Raw genomic sequence first — 25,197 nt, forward strand, 5'->3', positions numbered from 1 at the left:
GTTATACATAAAGAAGCATTTTGCCCCTAATATGCAAACCAGATGTTATGATAAGGTTATAGGCAACCTAATTACACATGTAATAACCATAAAAAAATGTGCAAGTCTTCATGGATTACAGGAACCCTCATCCCTCTTCTCTCCTCACTTGTTCAGCTCACAGGACTTTGCTTCCTCATTCCTGCTGTGGGTTTTTTGCAGTTTTAATAATTGGTGTCATGGGTTTTGGCAGCGACAAGGTAAAACAGACCAGGATTCAAACACACTATTTTTACTTTACTTACAGAGAGGGAAACCATTCTATGAATAAACATGAAGACAAGTGTCTTTGCTAAAGCAGAAGTACTGAAACCTTCAGAAGTGCGCTTTAAGTTGATCTTTATCTAGAATGTTGCTTCTTTTCCTTTTCAGCCACTGCTCTGCACAGTTCTTTCACAAATCTGAAAATAATTAATTTACTGAGGGTGTGGATGGAGTCATCCAACCTCCTGCACCTCAGGTAGTGTTCTCAAAGTACCCCAGGAAATGGAACTTTACAGAAATAATACTTGACCTGGAGCAATTCTTCCATCTTGTGCAGCAGGTCCATCTTTTAACACATTCTTCACCTGGAGAAACTCGTCAGGCCTGTCCCCGCCGATGATTGTGAAGCCAAATCCCATGGTACTTTTTTTCAGGGATGTCCTTATAAGTGCTCCAGTAAGCTGGGATGGATCTTGAGTGAAGACAGACATCCCTGGTCCTTTGGAATTATGGAATACAGACACAGAAGGCAGGAAACCAGGGTTAGTTCTGGTGAGTTTTTTGTTTATTTTTAAGGTGTCACAAAGATTAATGATTTGTTTATTCTTGGTCATCTTCTGAAGCATTCTTAAGGGATAAACCAAACAGACAGGAAAGCGCTACACTGATTTTCCAGCTGAATTCAGTGAACAGAAAAGAGTTTTTTGACCAGATTGCAACAGAGCTGCATGCAAACCTCCCACCTCGAATTCCTAATTTTAATCCTTAAATACCAAGCTTAAAGTAGACCAAAAGCATAAAAACTCCAGGTGTGGTTTTACCTGCACTTCCAGATGACTTTTTTAACCCTCCATATATTCCAAAGATGTTTATGACAAACAGCTTCAGAACAACCAAAATGATTTTAAAGCAGTCTTAGTGCCTCGGTTCAATTTTAACATGAAAAAAATCTCTCAAAAAACCTTAAAGATCTCAGAGGGTAACACTAATGGCTAGCAAAAAGACAAGGCTGATGCCTTGAGGAATTCCAGAATTGAGTTTTTATAAAGCATATTTGCAGATAAAGATATATGTGACAAAAATCACAATATTCAGTGATACCTGATTTGGAAGGGCCAGCATCAGTCTGTCCTAGCTGTTTTTTCCTTTTGGCTTCCAATACTGGATTTTCAAACTGAGTTTTCTGGTTAATATGACTGCAGGCATACAAAAGGTAGGTCAGGATTTCAACAGAAAGCATTCTGACTATTTCCCAAAAAAGACAACCCCAAAAAGTACATCTACAAACACTATCTTTTATTATGTCAGATGAACGGTCAGGAGAAATAACCAAAAAACTCTCATAACCAATACTGAAAGTATGCTTTTTCTTTCAGCAGTTTTTTTACTTACTTTGAGGAAATTGAAGTTTTACTCCCTTTAATCACTAGGTAGAGTTGTAATAGTTTAGAAATGAGCAAACCTGCTTTTTCTCTTCACTCATCTACCTGTAGTGTTTACAAACTCAGGCATCACCTTTTTCCAGTAGATGCTAGAGAAGTACAGCAGAGGAGGGGAAAACCAACAGATTTGAGCATAATTCAAATACCTTGGCTTCGCAAAGTGAAAAACGTTTCTTTGTTCCCCAAAGCTACATTTTCAACTCTACCATTTTTCTTCTCCATGGTTAAGGAGAGATTTAATTTCCTCTGGTCTGAAGGAGATTCAAAAGAGCTCTTGCAGCAGTTTAGTGGTTATTGACTTGGCTCTTTGGACACAGCCAATGATCTACAAGTTATTTCTGCACTTTTAAAGTTATCAGGTGCCACTCTTAAGTCAAGTGACTCTGTTTTTGTTAAGCTAAGAAAAACGACAACAGCTCATTTCCATCTATAAATTATTTTGGTTGCAACTTGCTTTCCCTTCCCCAAACGAAAAACATTCCACTAAGTTTTTAAGGTCACACTGTGGATTTTCCTACATGCCAGTGCTACCAGAAGTTTGTGCCATGAGTTTGTGACCCTAGAACTGTTTTACCTGGATATATTTAACAGTTTCACAGAATCACAGAATGGTCTGGACTGGAAGAAAACTTCAAGCCCACCTAGTTCCAAACCCTATCATGAACCCCTACCCCAACCTTCCGCTAGACCAGGCTGCTCCAAGTCCTGTCCAGTCTGGCCTTTCACTGCATTACAACCTCTGCTTATTGGGTATCAAGCACTTCAGAATTTCATGCTCAATTTTTAAGTATGCCAAATCAATAATTAGCACTTACTCAACGTAGTATGTCCCATACTGAGGGTCTTCTATTTTCTCCCATCCATAAGGAAGTTCTGCAATCAGAAAGACCAAGTTTTCCATTACAAGGGAAAACTATCCACAAATATCCAAGTTTTCATTAAAGAATACCTAGACTCATGAAATATATGAGGAAAATACAGGTCTCATTTTCTTCCCTGATGAAAGGTTATCGGCCTGTTCCAGGGAATCTGAAGCCCTGTAACTTTTACTCTTCCTTCCACTAAATGATGAGCCTTTTATTCAATGAAATCACACCACTTTAAACATAAAGACCTGTTTATACTGAAAATTACATGCAAAAGGCTCCTTTTTATGGCAAATTCAGCATCTGGTAAGAGAATGCCAGCAGCTCATGACTGTCTGAAGGTAGTAAGCAGTTACCACAAAGGTCAGCTTATCAAATTTATTGTTCTAGTTATCTTCACCATGGAAATTTAAATATTAGAGTAATGGATATAGTTAGCCAGACATTTTAAGGATTCATTTTCCCTGTAATCTTGTTTGAGGCTGCCCTAAGTTTGACAATAACAGGAACTTTCCTAGCGTATTACAGCATGTTACCAATTACCCATACCATCATTGCTCCACAGGGTCTGACTAAAGACCCAGTGGGTCTATTAATTTAAGTATTGTTCATTTGGATATCCTGCATCTCTGTTTAAAGTGCTCTTTTAATCCTGTGGTGAGCAGCATGTATGCTTAATAAGCAGTAGTACGCAGCCATGGCTCCAGCTGGCTTCACTATGGATACATGACTGTAAGGCTGGACAATTTTGAGGGATGACAGGTCATTCTGAGCCTGCTTCATCTTTTGGAACATTTCGGGCATTCGCTGAAGACAGAGCTACATGATACTCTTTTCTAGCAGACTGAATTGCCCAATTGTGTAGGAAATGGTTGCAGGAATTGTCTGGAAGCTACTGACCTGAAAGTCTTGAAGGAATTTAAATCAGTCAGATTGTTCCCTTAGCTTCTGCAGTCAAATACTATGTTACAAGCAATAGTTATCACTAGCAAGATGTATTTTGCCATACCTTCTTTGTTATTTCTATATTCTGTTACTTACAGACCTTCTCCTTCTGCCATATACCACCTATACAACAGTTTCCAGTGAGATCATCACTCACATGCAGCTTTCTCTTTAAGAATGACACTTACTGGAACAAAACATCTCATATTATATTCAGGAATGCAGATAAACCTTCTATAGAGACAGATTGTACTATTCCAGGGAAAATACACCATGGACTTTCCTAGTGTTATGTAAATTCCTATTGCCACCAAACAGAGCACTCAGCACTACACTGCCAGCTCCACGGTCACATCTACCAGGGAGAAGCTTCTACCACGGAAATAATGGATTGTGTCCAGCTGGGATAAACTCATACCTTTATCAGTGACAAGTGACAAATGCATTGTGAACATCTCACCTCCATCTTCACAATCTTCAGGAGCTTTGGCCTTCTTACAGAGCCGGGGATCAAGCCATGTGGTTGTCTTGGTGTTGTGACTGTGAAGCAGAACACATGCCAGTGAGAACTCCCTCACACTGAAGAAACTTTGCTTCAAGCATTTACTATTGTAGGAAACTCCAGACTTCAGATAATACAACCTTTATTTGTGCCTCAGTCACATCATAAAATACTAAAACAGAAAAGGCACCAGCACACTGGAGACTCTCCAGGGTACATCACAAGTGTTAAGAGGTACAGATCCTCTCCCCAGCCCCCAAAAGCTCATGTGGGAACAGCAGCTGTTTCTACCTGATAGGAAAAAAAATATTTTTAGTCTCTTCATATGCTTAACTCTCAGGAAGGTTTCTCTCATGCTTAACTCTTAGGAAGGTTTCTGTTTCATTTTTGCCTTAGAACACATAAATGAGGTAGTTTTACATGTGCACACATGTGCTGCTTTCCTATCCTGGGCTTTCATCTGGGCTATTTGTATTTTGAAACATCCATTTCCAGCCAAGAAACACAAGCAGAGAATAAATTAAAAAAAAAAAAAACAACAAACAAGGCACCAAATTTCAGAGAAATTTGACATAGAGAAGGTTTTCATGTTATACTTCACTTAGCAATACTCAGCCAGCTTTGTGTTTGTGAGATACAAAACATAGAACAAACAAACTGAGTTTGCAGGTGGCACTGTAAGGTTTTCCTGCACGATGGCAATTGTACGGAGTGCGCAACATGGAGGACTACGAGTAAGGATTGTAACAGTAAGAATATATTAAATTTCATAAAGAAATAGAAGCAGCAAGAACAGAAGAGAGGTGAAAGAGCAGCTTTCCAGACTGCAGCCACCAGCACTTCTCCTGGGAGCAAGTTACTCACTCGATGAAGTAGATCATGCCAGTGTCCGTGTAGGCCATTTCCCAGTTCTTGGGTAGTGGTTCCAGGGTCTCATCCCTTGACAAATAATTTCTGAAGTCCATGTTGCTGCTTGTCTGGTTGTAGCTGGGAACAGGTTTCATCCAGTCAGGAGAATCTGAATGTTTTTCTTTGTTTTCTGCAGTTGTTCAGGGAAAGTGTTTGTCAGATGCTTATGTTGTTTCTCACAAAGAACCACCCTCTTAATCTGGCTACAAGTGGATGTCAAACACATCCTTGTATGTGATGTGCATTTTTTCACTTTTTTTTTCAGCTGTGAACTTTTAAAAACTGACATGAAAACACTGAACTCTGCTCTTCCCCTGCCAAACAGAATTAACCTTGTATTATGTGTCTGAGCCTACTCTGAAAAATCAACACTGGCAGAAATCCAGGTCGACTACACTCTGTTCTGCTTCTACAGAAAGAACAGTGTTTGCAATGCCATAAAACAACCCAAAAAATCCTACTAATACTCCTCAAAGAATCAGAAAGAAATGTAGAGAAGATCCAAACTGCCAGTAAAATAAACAACACCTTCCTACAAACCACAACTAGAAAAAGATCCCCGGAATTCCTGCAGAAAACTTTAAATAGAAGCCTCTACCCTTCAGAACCGAGGTTATGCTTGATATCCTCTGTGACATGATGATGTTCATGACCTTCACCCAACCACCAGCCTGACCACTGGCCCCTCTGTGGTGCTGCCAGCCCTGAAGATGACAAGATTAGGTCAGGTCTGGTCAGTATAACTCTGTCCTAAACACTCACACACAGGATCAGCTGCAAATGCAATGTGACAGTTCCCCTCCACCATCAATTTCCCCCCCTCCAGATAAGTAACCACAATAGCAAAAGGAAAAGGGCATCCTGCCAATCCCAGAAAGATCCTGCTGGACATCGCTTCAGCCTCAACACACTTGGCTCTGTTTCTCTCCACAAGCTCCCCCTCGGGTGGTTTCAGGTTGTGTGATAGTTCCCCTATGCAAAATAATCTGACAATTTCACAATATGAGCCAATGTTGCCCCTTCAACCAATCACTTCCCTAAAATCTCCTGTGTACAAATTCAATAATTGCCTCAAAATTCAAGAGTAATATTTGCAGGGTATAAATTTTACTCTGTGAAGGATTCTGCTATTTGAAGAGTGGACAAATTTTTCCTTCCCGCTCGTGTAACTGGCCCATATCCAGCACCACATGTTCTTGACCAAGCAGTGCATTTTATGATGCAACTGCACATCTGGCTGGGAGAACAGCTGGTTCTTTTCAGAAGGTCATCTAAAAATCAAGTAGAAGCACCAGCCTGAATAGAAACTGCCTTCACACTTCACCAAAAAGGAAGGAAGCACAAATGTTATTTGTATAGTCCTTATGCATTCATACAATACTCCATCCAATTTCTCCCCTTGTCAACCAACCTATCCCTCCGCTGCCATTAACTGCTTCCTTTTCCTCCTCTTCCTCCTCTTCAGGGAGAGAACTTTCCATCCTTTGCATTTTGCTGACCGACGTGGTTCTTTTCCTCTGTGATTCAGTATCAAAATCATTGTCAAAAAGAACTTGATCCACTGGATCAGGCTGAAAGGGGCTGGGCTCTGCTGGAGGCTTTGGAGTACCATAAAAATTACCTGAAAATGAGACAGAAATCCAGATCACTGAAGCACTGGTACTTGCTGAAGGCACTGGCAGTGGCTGTTACCAGTTTAGTGCCCACACAAACATATTTTGGTGAAAATGTAAAGCCTCAAAGAAGACATCAGCACTACCAAAACCCAATCAACAGTCCAAGCCTATTTATTCATACACCGACTTCTTGACAATGCAGCACTAGCATTGAAAACAAGAGGTTAACTGAAAACTTTTATCCTGCTGTAAGTTTTCTAAAGAAAAAGATGGCTTTGTTACTTTGCCTGTAATTCAGTAATACCCCATAAAGAGACTTAGGGAGCAACCACAGAGGAGTAAACAGTGAAAATCAATTATTCTTACTCTATACACTAATTAACAGTGCAACAGAAATACTGAAGTCAAAAAGCAAATTCATTTTGTGCAGAAACAAAGTATTTATTTCCATAAAAACAATTAACAAGTAATTGATTTTTACACTTGCAACTTTCTACTGACAACACACTTGCAGAACAAAGACACTGATAGGGTTTTATCTAAAACTTATTTTTACTTCAGAAAATGGAACAGATTTTTCCTTCAATATTTTAATCTAAAGCACACAGAAATCATCTGCTCTTTTCTGGAAAAGAATTTCAGCAATTGACCTCTCTCCTGACTGCTCATATCATTTTTATTAGGGAATTGAGCACAAAGCAAGGAAGCTTCCCAGAGTTCCTGCTGGAGCAACTTTTGGTGCCTGGATATGGTTTTGACCATGTAAATAAAGTAAGAAAGAAAACCCTTCTGCAAATATCAGTCAAGGGCAAGGCTCAGAGAGGCGAGATCCAGATAAAGTGCAGCTCAAGAATAAAAAAAAAAAGTACTAGTTCAGCCTAAACTTGCTTAGGAGATTTCCACAGACGGGACAATATTAACAGATAGTGTGGGATATGGCAAATAAGAGGCACAGAGACTTTAACAGGAATGTCTACTTTTTAGATGCTTTGGTTTTGCACCATCTTCATTACAATGTTTTTCCTCATCACATTTAACAAACCAAACTTTCCTACAGATTTGAACAATCTGGTCTAGAGCTGTTCAACTTCTCATTGAAAAATGCTTTTGTTTCCCTGCTGGGTCAGATTTTCCCTTGCCTTCTTTCCTTTTGATGCACACCTGAGAGGACAACATGGCTTTGTTCTCTGAGGTTTACACAAAATTGACTAAATTCTCTTAAATTTGTACCAGGCACACACAAACCTTTTCAGAATGCTTCCCAAAATGCAACAGTGAAAATAATCTGGTGGGATTAAGAGTGGTTGAAAGGACAATCTGTGGTTTATCAGAAAGCTTTAAAACAAGATCCTCCTCTTCACAGTAATCTAAAAACAGACTAACTATTGTCTCTCTACTACCGTCATGACCCTCAAGTGAGCAGGAATACTGGTACCACAAGGAGCTACACTTGGACTAAGATCCTGGACACAAGTACTGAGTCCTTATTCCATTCCATTAAACATCACCAACATACCATCATATGTTCCACTTTCTAGTAAGGCTCCACTTTCTTCCAGCGCTTTAAACTCCTCAACAGGAATGAAATTATAGTCTACCCCAGGGACCTCCCCATCTCTGGGAGCCCTTGTAGTGCCTGCAAAGACAGAGAAAACACTCTTGTAAGATACTTAAGTGCTGCCTGTTACCAGATGCTGCCTGCTGTACAGTTCAGTAAAAACAATGTATTTTCAAACGTTTATACAAAGATGATGCCACTCCAGTAAAAAACTAAAACAGCTGGTGAGCAAGTGAACAATAATGTATAAAAACTGAGCCAGTACATTACACAGGAACAACAATTCTGCTACTGGGGGAGGAGGAGAGAAGAAGCTGGGTGGGGTGGCAATTAAGAGAATTTTTTCTTATGGTCAATGAACCAAAAAAAACTTTTGTGGCAGCTGACGACACCTGGGCCAGGCAATCCCAGTCTGGGATTCTCGGAACAGCTGCGGTATTTTATTTTAACCCAGCTGTAAGGGAGCTGCATCTTTCCCTATTTCTACCAGCACCAACTCTCTAATTTGCAATGAGGTCATCATGACTAAGCACGTTTGATTTTTGGGCCACCAAATCCATAACTAGGCACAAAATTTATTTTTTAACCTACAATTCAGTATAACTCAGCCACACTCTAACCCTGGGCTGTAGGTAAACTTTATCAGTAAATTGCTGTGTTAATGCAGAGGTTCTCAAAGTGTTTTGTCTATGAAAATAGGCTTCCCATAGTTACAACAGCTTAATTAAAGCTCTCCTGAAAGGACTGAACTGATTCATTGTTATTCATTACTGCCTACAACCTAAGAGCATTTTAAAGACATGTATCATTTTTTTCAGGCAGCAGCGTTAACAAAAGCTAGTAAATAAAAGCTAGTAATAGTGAAATGCAGTTTAAGAAAGCCACAAACTCTCAAGTGTGCTCAGAGAGAAGAGAGCAGAATTCCTGTAGATACAAAAACATTACCTGACAAAGTAAGTTTTTAGTGCAATAAATATTTAAACAGTCAACGATGAGCCTTTTTAATCAGTCTTCTCAGGATGAGCAAATGGTTTGCCTGTACATTCTGTCACTGCAACCCCTTCTGCACCCAACCCCCCCTCACACACTCCTTCCATCCAGCTGTCCTGCTCTGCCTAATGCACTTGACACTCAAGGTCTCAGTTTGCTCTTCGTGAAGAAAAAAACCCCAACACACTGAAAAAAATCAGGATGCTTTTGCACTGCTTGATCATGATGTGAAAGGTTTATTTCTTGTGGTGGCTGGGGTCATTCTAACAACAACTACTGACAAACTTATAATGAGCAACAGAGAGATATTACTGAAACAATCTGAACTTTGAATTCTCAAGTTTTTGCTGGTTTTCAGTCCAGCATACTGGCTGTACCAATTCATGGCAACTTCAGGTGTAAAACTACTGTAGCAAAGCTGGAAGTCTCTGCTGCAAGGTAAAACTATAAATTGGATTAACAGAGAAGGCATTTCAAGCTCACAAATGATGTGGGAGTTGGCAGGAACATATCAAATGAGGCTGATCTTTACATACTTACAAGGGATGGTTCTCAAATAGAGATTGTCTCTGATCACTTGCTGGAGTTTGTGGTCTATCGAGCCCTTCTGGAACTGAAGGCTCAGGTAGTGGCGCAAGTCCTTGTTGATGACTTTTCCTTAAAAAGAAAAAAGAATAAATTAGAATAATTTGTAAAGCAGGATCTTACAAACAAGAATTGTGTTTCCCTGCTATAGAAGTTTCAGAAAAAGCAAGCAGATGGAAGAGTTGGGTTGTTTTAAATACAACAACCTTGATGAAAAATACCATTTTGTGCTGTCAAGTCGCAGAATGGATTGCGTCAGAAAGGAACCTTAAAGCTCATCTTGTTTCATGGCCTGCCATGGGCAGGGACACCTTCCACTCACCCAGGCTGCTCCAAGCCCCATCCAACCTGGCCTTGAATGCTGCCAGGGATGGGGCAGCCACAGCTCCTCTGGGCACCTGTGTCAGGGCCTCACCACCCTCACAGGGAAGAATTTCTTCTGGCACAGTGATTTTAAGCAGAGCTGACTAACAACCATCTTCCCTCATCTCTTGAACAAGACAGTGATAATATTTTAGAATTGTTTGAAAAGCAATATAAACTATTAAAATACAAAACCTATTACCAAAATTTGAAGTCTCTACAGACAACAAACGTTTTCACTGTATTTTGAAGTAGGTTCCATTCAATTTACACCTACTCGCTAGTCACCCGAGTTCAATATTTTGTCACATGGGAACTTGGACTCTTCAAATTATAAAACCAAAATATTTCCTTCTCAAAAACACTGCATAATAGAAGGGAGCTGGGTTTTTTTAAAATTACTCCTTTACAATAGTTCTGTCAGGTATCATTAGTGAATCTGTCACATCACTGGAGAACCACGGCCCCTTCAGCACACAAATAACTCAGATCTTGTATTACTGCCTCATCCTTCAGACAGGAGAGTACAAACCAATCTTTTTTATCCTGTCAGCCTCCCAGAAAGCACATTAAATAGGGTTCAGTGACCTTGGTAAATTTAAGTTATGTATTAAAGCAGAACACTCAGGGCTTTAGGGAAAAAGCTCAACCTTTGTCTCCAAACCTAGAGCATGAGATGGGCAGCAGCAGATGGATGCTGGTGTAGCACAACAGCAGAGAAAAAGGCTGGAACAGACAACTGCTCCTATTAAATTACACCACCAACAGGTTATGAAATGCATAAACCTGCCCCAGATGTGTTTCTGACAGGAGCCTTTGAAGCCTGTGAGCTGAAAGCTGCTAAGAAGACCACCTCAAACAGGCCACAGATTAGGGTGACATGCTTCTTTGACATTGTTTCACACAGGCTTTTAGGAAAACCTCACGTATCAGCCTCTCCAAAATGACCTGATAAACATTGGGATTTGTGTCTGTTGTGCTGCTGAGGCGCTTCTAAAGGATGACACAGGCAATATAGGGACCAGTCAAGAGGAATAATATACTTCATACCACTCAGGTTCTCCCAGATGAACAGGCACAAGCTGGTTCTTGTTTTCGGTCTTAATTTAAATTAACCAAAAATAACTGTTTAGATGCGGATATGCACACTGGAGTTGGGGAAGGAGAATTAAGTGACTGCAGAAAAAGAAAAAGGTTCAGGTGCCACTGCAGTAAAACACACAACATAAATATTATGTTATTATCCCCAATAAACACGAATTAACCAGCTACATTTATTACATTAATGAAATGTGGAAAGGCTGGAAAAGCCCAGTGGTGATGCATCTGCCAGTACCTGCTGTCCTTCAGATGCAGGAACTTCACTGTGACCTGCCAAATACACACCTATGCTCTCAGCACAAGGAGAAGGTGGGAGGCTCAAATTCTTACAACTAATATAGAAAAGAGACTAGATCATTTTGAGAATGCCTAACCCAGCCAGCAGACTGTGGGTTAGAAACATAGATTCCTGTGCAGAAGCCTGCTTTTCCCTCAGGACAGGGGGCTTACAGCCCTGGGATTTCTGAGGAGGAAGGCTCAGACTAGCAGCATTGCCTGGCAGCTCATGTCCCAGGCCACCAAGTGCTCCATGGCATGCTCACACTCAAAACCCCTCTGTCTCCTTTCCAGGTAATGAAGACAGGAATCCAAGTTGGGACTCTGCCTGTGAAAGAAAGGAGTTCCCTAAGAAAATCCAGGCCGCTTTGGGAGGTGAGATGACAACCATGCCTGGACTAGTGATCCATCTGGGAATACAGATCCTGGTCCTGTTCTGGAATCAGGGTAGCTTCTGCTCATTCCCTGAAAAACTGCAGCTTCTTCAAAATGCAGGCAAGGTCAATGTCAGGTGAAGCATTGTATCTCGAGGCTCTTCACAGCCACAATAATCCATTAAAACCAAACTCATCTACTACCTGAAAGCTGAGAAATACTAGACAGGGTGACGTTGAAAGGCTCATTTAGTCATAGTTTGTTACATGCCACCCAATAAATTCTTGGTAATATAGCCTGATTTACAGAAATTATGGTAGAGATAAGCCTTACAGTATTAATAAATCATTTACCAGAGTGCTCAAAATACTGACAGGGTGTTCACAGTACTAGTAAAAGAAATGAAAACCTGTTTATCCAGATTTAAGAAATAAGGTTACCACAAACTCCATTACAGAATGTACATCACAGTTGACTTTGGGAACTTTCTTACTTTTGTCAGTAACACAAAATCAACTCCAGAACCACCAATAACTATGAATTTTGACTTTTTAAGCCTCCAGATTTAGATCACTCATTACTAAAAACTAAGAGGTGTTCAACACCAGTCTTCAACACCAGGATAATGCCTTCAGATCCTCAGTCAAGGTGGTGATTGATTCAGAGACAAGGTTTCTCATTCCACATTCTTAAATATCCCAGCATTCTGTGCTGTGCTGTTTCCTTGAAATCTTTAAGGGTTGGCAAGATTCTCCCAACATACCAGGCTACTGTAAGTAAACCAGTGGAAAACTAATATGACTTTGTGTTTGCTCGTGAAATTCCATCATTAAAGCATTTCAAGTTCTGAAGACAACTAAAATATCCTTTGGAAGGCATATCCCCAAAATACTTTTGAGAAACACAAAAAGGACTGGCAAATTATGCATTGTTTATTTCAAAGAATACTTGGAGCTGAGAGGGACAACATGTGAAATGTAAAAAGTGGGAGCTTGGATGCAATCCTCCTGGATTTTAGTTTTGGCTGTATAGAAAACAGCAAACTCCACTGTAACAGAAGGCTCCACAGTGCGAGTATCTATGGCTACGTTCCTGATCTGCCATGAAAAAAAAAATCTAGCTAGAGTTGTCAGTGCCATTTGGGTGGTGTATGAAAATAACACTTGGTACCCAGTTAACAGTTGCCGTTGTTCACAGATGTACCAGAACCACTGAAGTTTGGAAGTGAAGAAAAAGCCTGGAAAGCAGGACAAAGGCAAATGGCTTCCCACTGCCAGAGGGAAGGAATTCTTCCCTGTGAGGGTACTGAGGCCCTGGCATGGGTTTTCCACAGAAGCTGTGGCTGCCCTGTCCCTAAAAGTGTTCAAGGCCAGGTTAGACTGGGCGTAGAGCAACCTGGTCCAGTGGAAGGTGTCCCTGCATATGTAATTAAACAATCCTTAAGGTCCCTTTCAACCTGACCACAGAATTCTGGGGTTCTGTGATCCAGCACTGTGAAACCAAGAGGTTTTTAACCTTTTGCCACCTACCCTGAGCTCACTTCCCTGCCAGCTCCAGATATCCATGGGCACAGTGGAGGGACACTCCCATGCATCCATGGAGGGCAGCTCTGGTCTAAGCACAACCAACACCAAAAAGCTTTATTTTAAAACCACCTAAAAGCACAAGCACTCAGCTCAAATGCCAGAACACATTCTGAGCAGGGAGAGCATCAGCAGAGCTCCAGGCAAATGTTTGGCCCTTCCCTTCCATCTGCTCCTGGGACATGGCCATAGCTCCACAGGGCATCTCCAGCCAGCACATGGGAGGGCAGGGTCATGCACCACTTCAGAACTAAGGAAAAAGCAGGAAATTGAGAACAGCTGCATTTGAAAACCTGTATGTAGGGCAGCAATACTACTCAGTTACACAGTTCCAGCACAGGTCTCTACTTTTCTTCTCTGTATTTTGTTACATCTGCAGACAATCTCCGCCTGTGCATGATTTCCACAGAAAGGCAGCATTTTAAGTCGGTTTTATGCCCTGCACTGGCAGCAAAAAAACTTGCATAGCCTAATGAATTGTCTACAACTTAAAGATTTTTAAAATGGAAATTCTTTTGAGTAGTTCCAACTTTCAGCCTCCAGCTTCACACACACCAGTATCAGATTTGACTACAGTAATACATTGCATGCACCCAATGCAAAAACCCATTAACCATGGGAATAGTCAGGAGAATTACCAGTGAGCAGGGTTTACTATGATAATACTAAAATACCAAGCATTTTAATACTCCATTATTAAACAGAACAGCAAGGCTCAAAGGTCTGTGCAGCTGTTTCTGATAGAAGATCAGACACTGAAGGAGATATAAGCAGAACTTGAGTAATTTAAAAGAATGAATGGATTTCAAATAAAACGCAAACATAGCCATTTCCTTCAATTTAACAGTGGGCAAGAAAAATGAGAAAGAACTTTACACAAGGTAAGTTTGTGCTTTTTTATTATATATATACATTATATTATTTATTCTATATCCTTTCTTCTCTTTAATTCGATATTTTCTTGAGAAGTGAAAAAACACTGAACAGATTAACAATATTTTGCCTAATTATAAAGATTTGCTGTATTTTCAAAAATGGGCTAAACTGGCCCATGATTTCCATTTCAAGTCAGATGTGTTGATAGTGATGGCAAAGAACAAGAATCCAGACAAACTGCACCTGTGAGCCTCTGCCACTGTCAGCTTTGAGACAGAGAAAAGGATTTACAGGGATGCCTGGAAAACTCAGTGAGCCCAGCCTGGGAGCTTGAAACACCTCACAAAAACCAAATGTGATTTGCAAGATCTAATTATGACTCTCAAAATGAGAAATGGAGATAAAGTGTAAGAGGAAACAGGCTTTTTGACACCACAACAGCAGATGAATCAAATATACTGAGCAGAATAGGATATGGAATTGTTAAGGCTGGAAAAGAACTCTAAGGTCATCAAATCCAACCATCAACCAGCACCCACTATGTTCACCACTAAACCATGTCCTCAAGTGCCACATCCACATGTTTCTTAGAACGCTTCCAGGGATAGTGACTCCACCACTGCCCTGGGCAGCCTGTTCCAAAGCTTTACAACGCCTCCCATGAAAAAAAAGTCCCAGCACCTAATCTAAACCCCGCCCCCAGTGTAACTTGAGGCCATTTCCTGATCATGATCTACTCAAACCACCAGGCAAGTGATGGAGCTGGTACGGGAACACACGACGTGTAAAAAGAATGTTATAAGACTCTAAAGGGTCAAAACAACAATCAGAACTTGAAATACACAAATACATTATAAAAAAATTAAGAACAAAATTGTTTTAATAATAGCACTTTGTTAAAACTTCTTAATTATGCACTCAAGGCCTTGCTGAGTTTTTATCACTGTGCAGCTCAGTGCACTACAGAGGCTATTCTGGGTAAGTAGTATCTGTCGCTGCAACACTTGTATTGTGAAGCTGAATGCAGATGCTTACAGCCATGAAATAAGAGTTCTCTGCAGCTGTCACAGGTTACAGTACTACATAAATCATTTAGTCTGCTCTTAACTGAAAAGTGGAGCACCAAAACAAAGACAAGTAACCTGAACAATGGAGATGATTTTCCTAGGGCTAACTAGGGCTTGTTTTTCCCAATTTATAAATAATCTTCCATTCATTCCCTGAAATTTACAATATGAGGTTTTAATTTATTCACACTAGAGAAAATGATTTACTGAGACAGCAAACAAACCCATTTGGTCCGGAAAGCACAATTAACATATGCAACTCAACAAAATGTTACTTGAGTCCCCACACTGTTCTAATATTAATGCTTCCCTTTGGAAATCTCCAGCTTATGTTGAATTATGTAAATTCAAACTTAATGGCATTTAATATTATTCTGTATCACACCGCAACAAGGGATGGCACGCAGGGCACCTGTGCAGGTTAACCTGTCATAGTGTTTGGCAGAAGCTGCCAATCCTTCTGTTCGGAAGCGAGTGCATCATGTTTCAGATGTGACGTATGTCTAACATGCCACATCTCATTGCCTAAGCAGTGTGCAGCTCCATAGAATGACACATTTTAATCACATCCCCAAAGAAAAACGTCCTTGCAGCTGCTCTCTGTTACACAAGCCATTTAATCTACTTGGGACTTGGCACCACTTTCCCAACAGAAGGGTATGTGTTCACATGCCAAGACTTTTTGTTTTGAGTGCTCAGGTTAGAATAGAATTTATTCTAATCACAGACAGGTTATAGGAAGCAAGATATGCAATTACACTCTGCATAATTTCTAGGCCCACTAACCTATTTCAGTCTGTAGTTTGGCAGGGCAAGAGTCTGACAAAGACACTCTATCGACAAAGATGCTGCATGCCTGTTCTCCTGGAACAGACAAACCTCTGGGGTGACCATCCACCATGGAAAACAGGAAATGTTGCCAGCAGAAGTGTCCTCTAGCTGTGTCACTAAGCAGCAGTGCGTGGACCTATAAACTGATTTACACAGCAGAAAACTGGGCTTTTAAATACCAGCCCCATCCTGAACATCCCTGCTTTGCACTGCCTGCAAGTATTACACCTCTTGTAACAGATCATTCTCATACAGAAATGTCACCCAAGGGTTTTTTAGTGGCTCCTCAATGCTACTTTGCCATGAGACCTCCCCCCTCCAAGGTCCCACCAGGACAGAGACCCCCTGAGAACAAGGGTAAAGGAGCAATTCCTGCTCTGACTATGCAACTTTTAGGAAGGAATTAGAGCTTCCTGAAACCGGCTTTTCAAAGAGCCTGGGAAATCCCAGCACTGCTGCAGGGTGGGCTGCAGCATTCCCAAAAGACAGCTGATGCTTCAGGCTGCAGATTGCACTGGTGTGACTCACCACACTCTGAAGGACTCCAAGGAACCTCGAATAACAAAGATCTACGTGCCAGGTCAGCACTCCTCTGATCAAACCCACAGAAGTGCTGTACCACAGTGGTATTGATTAGAGACATCTCACAGTTTAATTGGAAAAAAATCCCCCCACAGTGCTTACTGCACAACATGGGTAGTCAGTGAAATCACTCAACTCCAGATGTGCACCAGCCATGACTAATGTTAGTGCCTGACTCACACAGTTCACACGGCAATTCTACACCGAGGGATGCTTTACTCAGTCTGCTGCAACACCCAAAGACCAAGCGCACACCAGTGTGCAGCACAGTATCCCAGAAGGAGCAGAGATGCTGATCCACATTGATCCATCACACCCATGACTCCCTCTGGTGTCACTGCATGAACTCCAATTCCAATATAACCCAATTTTGCAGGGAAGCTTCTGTTTACATTTTTATCACAGGCTGTTGTTGAAGTAATCAAGTAAGGGAAGACCATTTCCTTATATGTTCAGTTAACCATCACATATTATTAAAAATGAAAGGCATTTCTCCTGCTTGCACAAGATATCCTATTATTTTATCACTATTCATTTAATAAGATTTATTTTTAGTTATGGAACCCAGGATTTTCAATTAACTATGAAAGAGTGCTTTCTCCAAAGAGTGTACATACGAGGAACTGGATGCCAGCAGAGAGGAACTGCTCAGTATCTGAGATCCAGCTGCTTTCTAGTGAAGTACAAGCATGCTGGATTTGCCCAGGCAGTGCTGGCACATCACAGCACAGCCCTTCCCTGCAGGAACCCAGGTCACAGCAGTCAACCTGGCACAAATGCACCAGAGGTGCTGACTGATGTGCACCAAAGTGTGTCTGGGAGTGGCACAGGATCCCACTGACAGCCACAGCTCATTCCAAGAGCTGCCAGAGGTGCTCACCTCAATATTTGGCACCGTGATTGGAATTTCTAACAAACCCAGCCAGCTGAGGCTGACAGACTCCTTCTCATTACTGGTGCAGCATATAAGTTGAAAATCCATGCATCTCCCCATCACCAGTTTGCAGGAAAACATGTCTAAAACCAGTTCTAAAATCAGCTCGACTGACCTTGGTGTGACTTAGCACAATACAGTCAGCTCTTCAGGAACACAGATGGTTGATGCTGCCCGTGTTTAATGTTCAGAAATTTCTCTATTTTATTCTAAATTAATATTATTATTTCCCCATGCTATGTTTACTGTTTTACCTATGGCTCTGTTTGCTAAGGAATTGTTAACTAATCACCATGAGATTCATTTTCTTAGCACACAGCTGGGTACTTGTTCTTGCAACATCTGCTTCTCAGCATTTCCTCTTTTTCTTACCTATCTGTACTTAGCAACAGAAGTGTCTCAACAGAGGACATCAGCATGTGGAAAAATAAGCTGGTAACAAACAGCTATTAAAACATAAACCTTCAGATTAATAACCAACTCACAGAATCATAAAATATCCAGAGCTGGACAGGACCAACAAAGTTCATGAAGTCCAACTCCTGGCCATTCACAGAACCACCCCAATATAACAGCAATATGATGATCTTCTTTCAAGAAATACTTCCGCAATAAAGTGTTCAGAACTCCCACATTCAAGAGACTGGCAGATTAAAAATGGGCAAATAACTTATTCATCAAAAGGATAAATCTGATTTTCATAATCACAATTTACTGAACATTAAAAGCAAACTTGCTCTTTCAGTGGTCAATTGTATAGCAGATTCAGTTCTAGCTGGCACGTATTAGTATTTCCTCACCTATGGAGTGCTTGTTCCACATGGGGAACACCATAGCTGTATTTCTTCATATTTTTAACTTCAGAGCAAACTTCTTCCACTACTCTATACAATGAACTAGAACTAGTCAACGCAAAGAGAAAGAACGTGGGCAACAAGTCCACAGTAACTTCATTTTCATTCTATGATTTCCAGCATAAACCATTTACAAACACACTTCCAAAACCTAAACCATCTGGTTTGAGAAAATCCTGCAGGGCCGTGGCTGTAGTCAGGGTACAAATGGCACAATTACTCATGGCCAGCTTCAAAGATACCTACTAGCCCTTCTCCAAGTACAATAAATGACAAAATAAACATTTCAGCAGTGAACAAGAATCAAAGTCTAGAGAACAAGGCAGCAAACAACTGCTCCCCAGCAGATGTCTGTGACGACTGTCTAGCTGATAAGCTATTAAATTCAGTGATTAACTTGCACTAGTTGCTTTCAGTTTCAATTAAGACTGCCCAGGGAACTGCTGGAGTCACCATCTCAGGAAGTGTTTAAAAAACATGTTGATTTAGCACTTGACATGGTTTAGTGGTGGTGGTTGATGGCTGGACTTGGTGCCCTTAAAGCTCTTTTCCAACCTTAACAATTCCGCAATTCTGTAACTTAATGTTTGCCCAACAAAGTTTGCTACAAGGTGAATGTTGTAAGCAAAATAATAATGCTGTCTAGGTCATCAGCCGGAAAGAGCCCTCAGTTACAATAACAAAGGTTTCACTGCATTCAGAGCTCTCCACTCAGGAAACTTGCCATCCAGCATCTATATGGAGCATCTCCAAAGGCTGGAGTCATTTATATTTGCTTAAAGAGCTCACTAAATTCAAGACTGACAGAGAAACTGAATCCTTGTATGAAAGCACTTCAAATAAAGAGACAGCTTCGAAGGCAAAGCCAAATCCAATTTCTGTTCACAACTCGCAATCAACCAGAAGGCAGCTATGGCTGTGCACCCAAACAGGAACACCCAAACTAACAGCACAGAGTTTGTTCCTGTATTTATTGCATCATTCCTTTTCTGTCATCCTTATCTGACCACATGGGTTCTGCAGTAATCTCTCTGAAATGCTCTACCATCACTAGAGCATGGAACTTGTTACCCACAGTAGATGGTTCTTATTAAAACACTCCCTTTTCTCCTCACTTCCAGGACACACACGAACCTGAAGGTAAGAGTTTTAAAGGGTTACATTTTTGTCTGAATACCAGTATATGAAATGTATCAATTGACCAATATAATAAAAACATTCAGCTAGGTGATGAAAACGCACTGTGCACCTATGAGCATAAGAATTACATTGAGCAAATCTGACAGCAGGCACCTGTCCTAACCATGTTCATCATCTCACAAAACTGTGATTGAAATGTAGTCAAAATCCTTCCCAATTTTACTTTTCATATCAAGTCAGAATCAGGCAGCAATCACACAGTGAGCACTTGACTGTTACTAAATAAATCCATTTAAATTCCCAAATTCATTGTTCAGTCCGCACTGGCAGCTCTATAGCAACAGCAAAAAAAAGGAACCAGACATCTTGCTGTTCAAATAAATCATGGGATGAAACAGAGATTAGCTTGTCTTTACCTGTCAGTTTAAATTCTTATTAAGAGACTAATGGGGCTTTCCCAGAGGCACTGTCAGAGCAATCAGGTAAGGCCAGGGCTGTGCTGTGTGCACAGCACATCCTCACCTGCCTAGCACAGTGGGCACTCAGGTTTACTGTGCCAGGAGGGTCTGACTCGAGAGGGCCAACTGCATCATTTGTTACTCTAAAAAATACCAGTGCAAGTCCAGCATGCAGGTTAAGAATAGTCTTTGCACAGCAAAATTACAAATATCCTCTGCTTCTCAACATAATTTGCTGCAGCACTGAGGTCCAGCTAAGTTTGCAGGCATTGCTCATATTTCCTGCGTTTGAACCAGATGCATATTATTACTTCAAAATGCAGATTTTATTTTTATGTCCACTTATTCATTAACTACAGAAAGCCTCACACTTTGCATTTAGAATTTGAGAAAAGCCTTACATTCTGCATTTAAAACTTGGACTGCCAGGTAACAACAAATGCTGAATCTTTTCAGATCTCCGCAGTGTGAAGTGAGCACCTAGTTCTCATGTCCCAGTTTCAAATTCTTTAGATAACACAGAAGGTTCTGTCAAAGAACTCTCTGTTTTTTGGAAAACACTGTTTTTCTCGTTGCCATTTCCTTAACATCCAACATCTCTGCAGCCCCACACCAGGAAGAGCAGCAGACCTCTTAACAGCATAGTTCAAATAGAAAAAAATCGTATGTATTTGCCAGAAGGCAATAAATAAGGATTTCAGAACAAATTTTATGCCACTCAAAGGTAATTCAATAAAGCAGAAAGTGATTCAAGTCTTTTTCTTTTTGCTACATTTCACCCACTGTAAGAAAAAGCTCACAGAAAGAACTTCCTCATGTAAAAGCTTTTTACTATTCCTACAGTATGACACTTCACATTACAGATTGGGTTTTGATGTCTGAATTGAAGAATATCCTATTTTTACTAGACTTTTCACTGAGAGAACAATTGGTAGTTCTGAATAGTTTGGAACTTGCCTGTGGACCCACTACCCGCACCTGTGTACAAATACAGACTGATGAAAGGGTTAATGAAGACCCGAAAGATGTCGTCCTCCACTGCCCCCAAACAGCTGCCAATGTCTGATAAAAGTAACTCCATTTTAAGCAGTGTCCAACACCACAGTTTAAACAGTAGCTCATCTACACAACAGTTCTCATGCTCATTCCAGGTTCCCTCCCTCTGCTAAGGCCAGAGAAAGTAAATAACCTCCTGCTTCCTACCAGACACACCTGTCTGGCCTGTATTTTGTTATAGAAATTTGTGCGAAAATTTGACTGTTGTAAAATCTATTAAAGCTATGCAAATCACAGCATGGTAACAGAGTTCTTCAGTATCCACAGAGTTCCAAATCTCAGTATTTCCGATAAGGAATTGCTGCAGTAACACAAATGCTTCTTTAGGAGGCAATTGCCAGCTCCAGTCAGACAGCTAACAGCTGGAAGTGAAGAGCTGTGCAAGTAGGTTTTAAAAAATGTGCTAAGAACATTGTGTCAACAATGAAAATGACTCTGATTTACAAATAGTTGTAGCTTCAGGTTTAAAACAGACCCTGAACCCACCAGATCTCACCAACATCCACCAATGGGGAGACACCAAAGGCCAACCTGAGCTGTGGCTGCAGGGCATCTCACCTGCTCTCTGAGTGGGAAGTTCAAGGTTATTTCCAACTCAAGACACCCAAACCTGCATGTTAGCTTACAGGTGATGTTATTTCTGCACTTCTGTTGGTACTCCAGAGGGGCCCTCGAGCACAAAACAAATTGTCACCATGCTCTCAACACCTTCTGCAAGATATTTACTATGGTAGAAAGATTAACATGAAATATTCAAATGAATAAGGCCATTCAGCCACCCAAACGAAGTGACAGTGAAGCATTTCCAGTGTGGTACCTTACAGCTGAGCACACGTATGTAACTTTCCTCCTAAATTCCTCAATTCTGTATTGACAAAGTGATGGGAGATTTAGAGATTTATGATATAAACCCAAACGTCATCTTGAATCTGGACACTTTAAAGGGGTTAAAAGACATCCTTGGCTGTGGAGGACCCACATATTCTGAAACATTTTGCAGAATAGAAAAATATACCACACAGTACAGTGTAAACATTCACTCCACTACATTTATTTGCTATTCTGATGAACATTGCAAGTCCTGTCCTAATGAATTCCTTTAGGTACTAGCAGCTTCTCCTAATGAGCATTAATTAAACTTTTCCAGCATCTCTACCTTCACCACAGAAAAGTAATTACTCACTGCTTCCCTACAGACAGGGAAATAAAATCCACAGGATTAGGTTTTTTTAGACTGAGTAAGTAGGGCAGAGAGGAAAGCCTGCAATTTAGAGTCAAGTGCAGTCCATAATTCCACAACATGACCGTACTTCAGGCCCTGGATTGAATAAAACTGTTTTCCTGCTGTTTATTTCCTGTAAATAAACCACTAAATAGGGTTTAATAATAGTATCCAAGTCTGTCAAGGACATAACTATTTGCCTTCTGCAAAATGTGTAAGAGGACACAGCACAAGTTATTACCTCAGCTGTTCTGCATGATTTAACCTCCAGCTGCACACATTCACAGTTCATACCTCATCTAGCAGGGAATACATTTAAAAATATTTTAGTTGTATATAGGTCATATTATTGCCATGTAAAACAAGAAGTACATGCATAAGCGGCATCTGAATATGTCAGATCTTAAGTCATAGAACCATTGAACCATCACAGAATAGTCTAGGTTACAACAATTTTTATTTTTAAAAATGTTTGGTTTTTTTTTTTAACAGGAACCAACACTCACTACGAAAGAAAACCACAGTAATTTTGTTGTCAAACTTATGCCATGAGTATTTTTTTATATGCCAAACACAATTCATTAAAGTTTATGTTCCAAACATCATCATCCAAGGAAGCCCTGTCAACTAGCCAAGGCAATACATCTCTCAATACATTCCTTAACACTGGAACACCACATTTGATTACTTACTGGTACTTCCTCTCAATGGCACCCACAGTACCAAGCAGTTTTCACAAACAGGTCCTCCCTGCACCAAAGCATTTCCAATCTAATCTCACTGCAAAGAAGATTAGTGAAATTACTGAGAGATAATAGTTGCAGCACCAGAAGTAAAAATACTTCCCTGGCACTTTTGGTCAGCTGATTTTTGAGGAATTCTTTAGACCAATACAGGATGAAACAAGCCATTAAACATAATTCCCTGGGATTAATACAGGGCTCTGCCTCTCTTTTACATAACAGGATTCTGAAATTCCTCCACTCTCCCCCCAAGTACATGCATTAGGAGGAAATCATTTCTACAAACTTAAAACTTTAGGGCTTAGTTATTTCCTGATAGTTCTGTGGTTTTAGAGGAAATAAACTGGATGTTAATCCTCTTGCATTTAATGAATAGTACCAGCACACTCTGCTGCTTTTTGCTGCAACAAGGTCATGGCAAATCTGGTGTATAACCAAAGCAAAGTTGTGTCTCCAGGCAATGAAACTTCAAAGTGGGGGGTGGCTTAAGTGGTTTGGGTGTTATTGTTGTCTATTTGGGGAAAAATTTGTGTCAAAATAATTTTTAAATCCATAGAATGAAAATCATAGAAAAATTCCAGATTTTTCATACAAAAGACTTAGTATAAGAGAGAATTACTTCATCAGCATATCAACTTGCACCAAGTTCAAATTATTTATCAATGGGTTTATGCTTTGGTTTTTAATAATGTCAGCAAAATAAGAAGTAAGTTACATATATGGACCTCTATACTCAGCTGCAGGACAAAGCTGGTAGGCAAAACCAGCTGCACAAACACCAGAAACGTGCCAGACCCAGCACATGGCCCTCACTTCTGCTTCAGTTACACTTTTGCTGTGATCTTCCAAAAACTCCTGCAGGGAAAAGGAAATCTTATACGAAAACAGGCACTTCTGCTTTGTGTTTCAGTTAGTTTTTAAGAGAGTGATTTTCCTGCCCAGACTGACTAAGTTTTATGCTGAACATCCCTCCCCTGCTGCATGTTGTGTGTCCAGAATCCACAGTGCACACCCAAGACACCATGTGTGCTTTTTCCTAAAGTTTGACTAAACTACAACTACTGAAGAGACACAATACTTTTAAAAGGATTACTAAACTAGACAGCAAACCACCCAGTTATCTAAAGATCACATCACAGAATCCCAACAGTGCTTGGGTTAGAAGGAACCTTAAAGTTCATCCAGCTCCACTCCTTGCCATGGCCAGGGACACCTTCCACTAGACCATACTCAAACACATATTTCATTTTTTTATCTTTAAGTTAACTTTGTTAAAAGCATAATACAAAGAAAAGCACAAAGTTGCCTATCAGCCTATCAGCTGCTTTGTCTATTTCTTTATAACTTTTACTAACAGCCACCCTAGGAATTTCATTCTCAATGACTTACAAGACTACATTCTTTATACCTAAAACCAAATCAAGTTTTTTTTTTCTTAGAATACCAAGAATTAAAGAATCTGGATTCACCCAGTTGCCTGATTTAATGAGCTAACACAGACATGTTTGCAAATACTCTAAAACCAACTCAAATACCTTAAACTCCATATTTAAATTTATTTCTGGGAACGTTTCTGGTCATTCACCAGAAGCTGCAGCACTCTCAGACATCCTGCAGCAGTGGGGCCCAGCTTGAGGCTGCTGAAGACTGAGATGCCTCAAGTGACTCCCATGGTGGTAGTGAAACATTTGCAAGGAGCAGACGGATTTCAAGACTTAAGTTTGCCACACAAAAGTTGGTGACATTGGATCATTCAGAAAAACAAGTGGAAAGTTACTGCTCCAGAGGAAAAAACTGTTCTATCCTAACAGTATATCCGCTAACAATTTGATAAATTATATCACTGTATCAAACAGTAATTCAGCAACCCCTTCGGTGAGAATTTTTTCTCTCATCTGTTCTTTAGTATGTTTCTTCTGGCTAAACACAACACTGGTGTTTAGGCCACTGTGCCCTGCTCCCACCTTGGATGGAGAACTGCTGAGAGGGTTCTGCTGGCATTCCAGACCATCAGTGTTCCTCTTCAGCAGCAGGAAGGATCAGGAAGGCACAGACAGCTCATTCTTACCCCACCATGAGC

At 40.5% G+C, this 25,197-nt stretch overlaps 1 protein-coding gene across 10 annotated transcripts in view; it reads right to left on the reverse strand.

Moving 5' to 3' along the window:
• The window catches only part of MAGI3 (membrane associated guanylate kinase, WW and PDZ domain containing 3), a 56,346-nt gene that overhangs the window by 21,359 nt on the left and 9,790 nt on the right, over positions 1–25,197 (reverse strand). For all 10 annotated transcript variants that reach the window (XR_010082899.1, XR_010082898.1, XR_010082896.1 and 7 more), the window contains exons 2-9: positions 9,612–9,728; positions 8,040–8,159; positions 6,319–6,528; positions 4,863–5,037; positions 3,957–4,036; positions 2,501–2,558; positions 1,345–1,439; positions 554–742 (exon numbers count right to left, since the gene is read on the reverse strand). Coding sequence is in view for 5 of the 10 variants with exons in the window: in XM_063418152.1 (XP_063274222.1) it covers positions 554–742; positions 1,345–1,439; positions 2,501–2,558; positions 3,957–4,036; positions 4,863–5,037; positions 6,319–6,528; positions 8,040–8,159; positions 9,612–9,728 (1,044 nt within the window). In the remaining 5 variants the exon portion in view is untranslated. The remainder of the gene's footprint in view (positions 1–553; positions 743–1,344; positions 1,440–2,500; positions 2,559–3,956; positions 4,037–4,862; positions 5,038–6,318; positions 6,529–8,039; positions 8,160–9,611; positions 9,729–25,197) is intronic.

Source organism: Prinia subflava, chromosome 23 (assembly GCF_021018805.1).
Source record: "Prinia subflava isolate CZ2003 ecotype Zambia chromosome 23, Cam_Psub_1.2, whole genome shotgun sequence".
Lineage (NCBI taxonomy): Eukaryota > Metazoa > Chordata > Aves > Passeriformes > Cisticolidae > Prinia > Prinia subflava.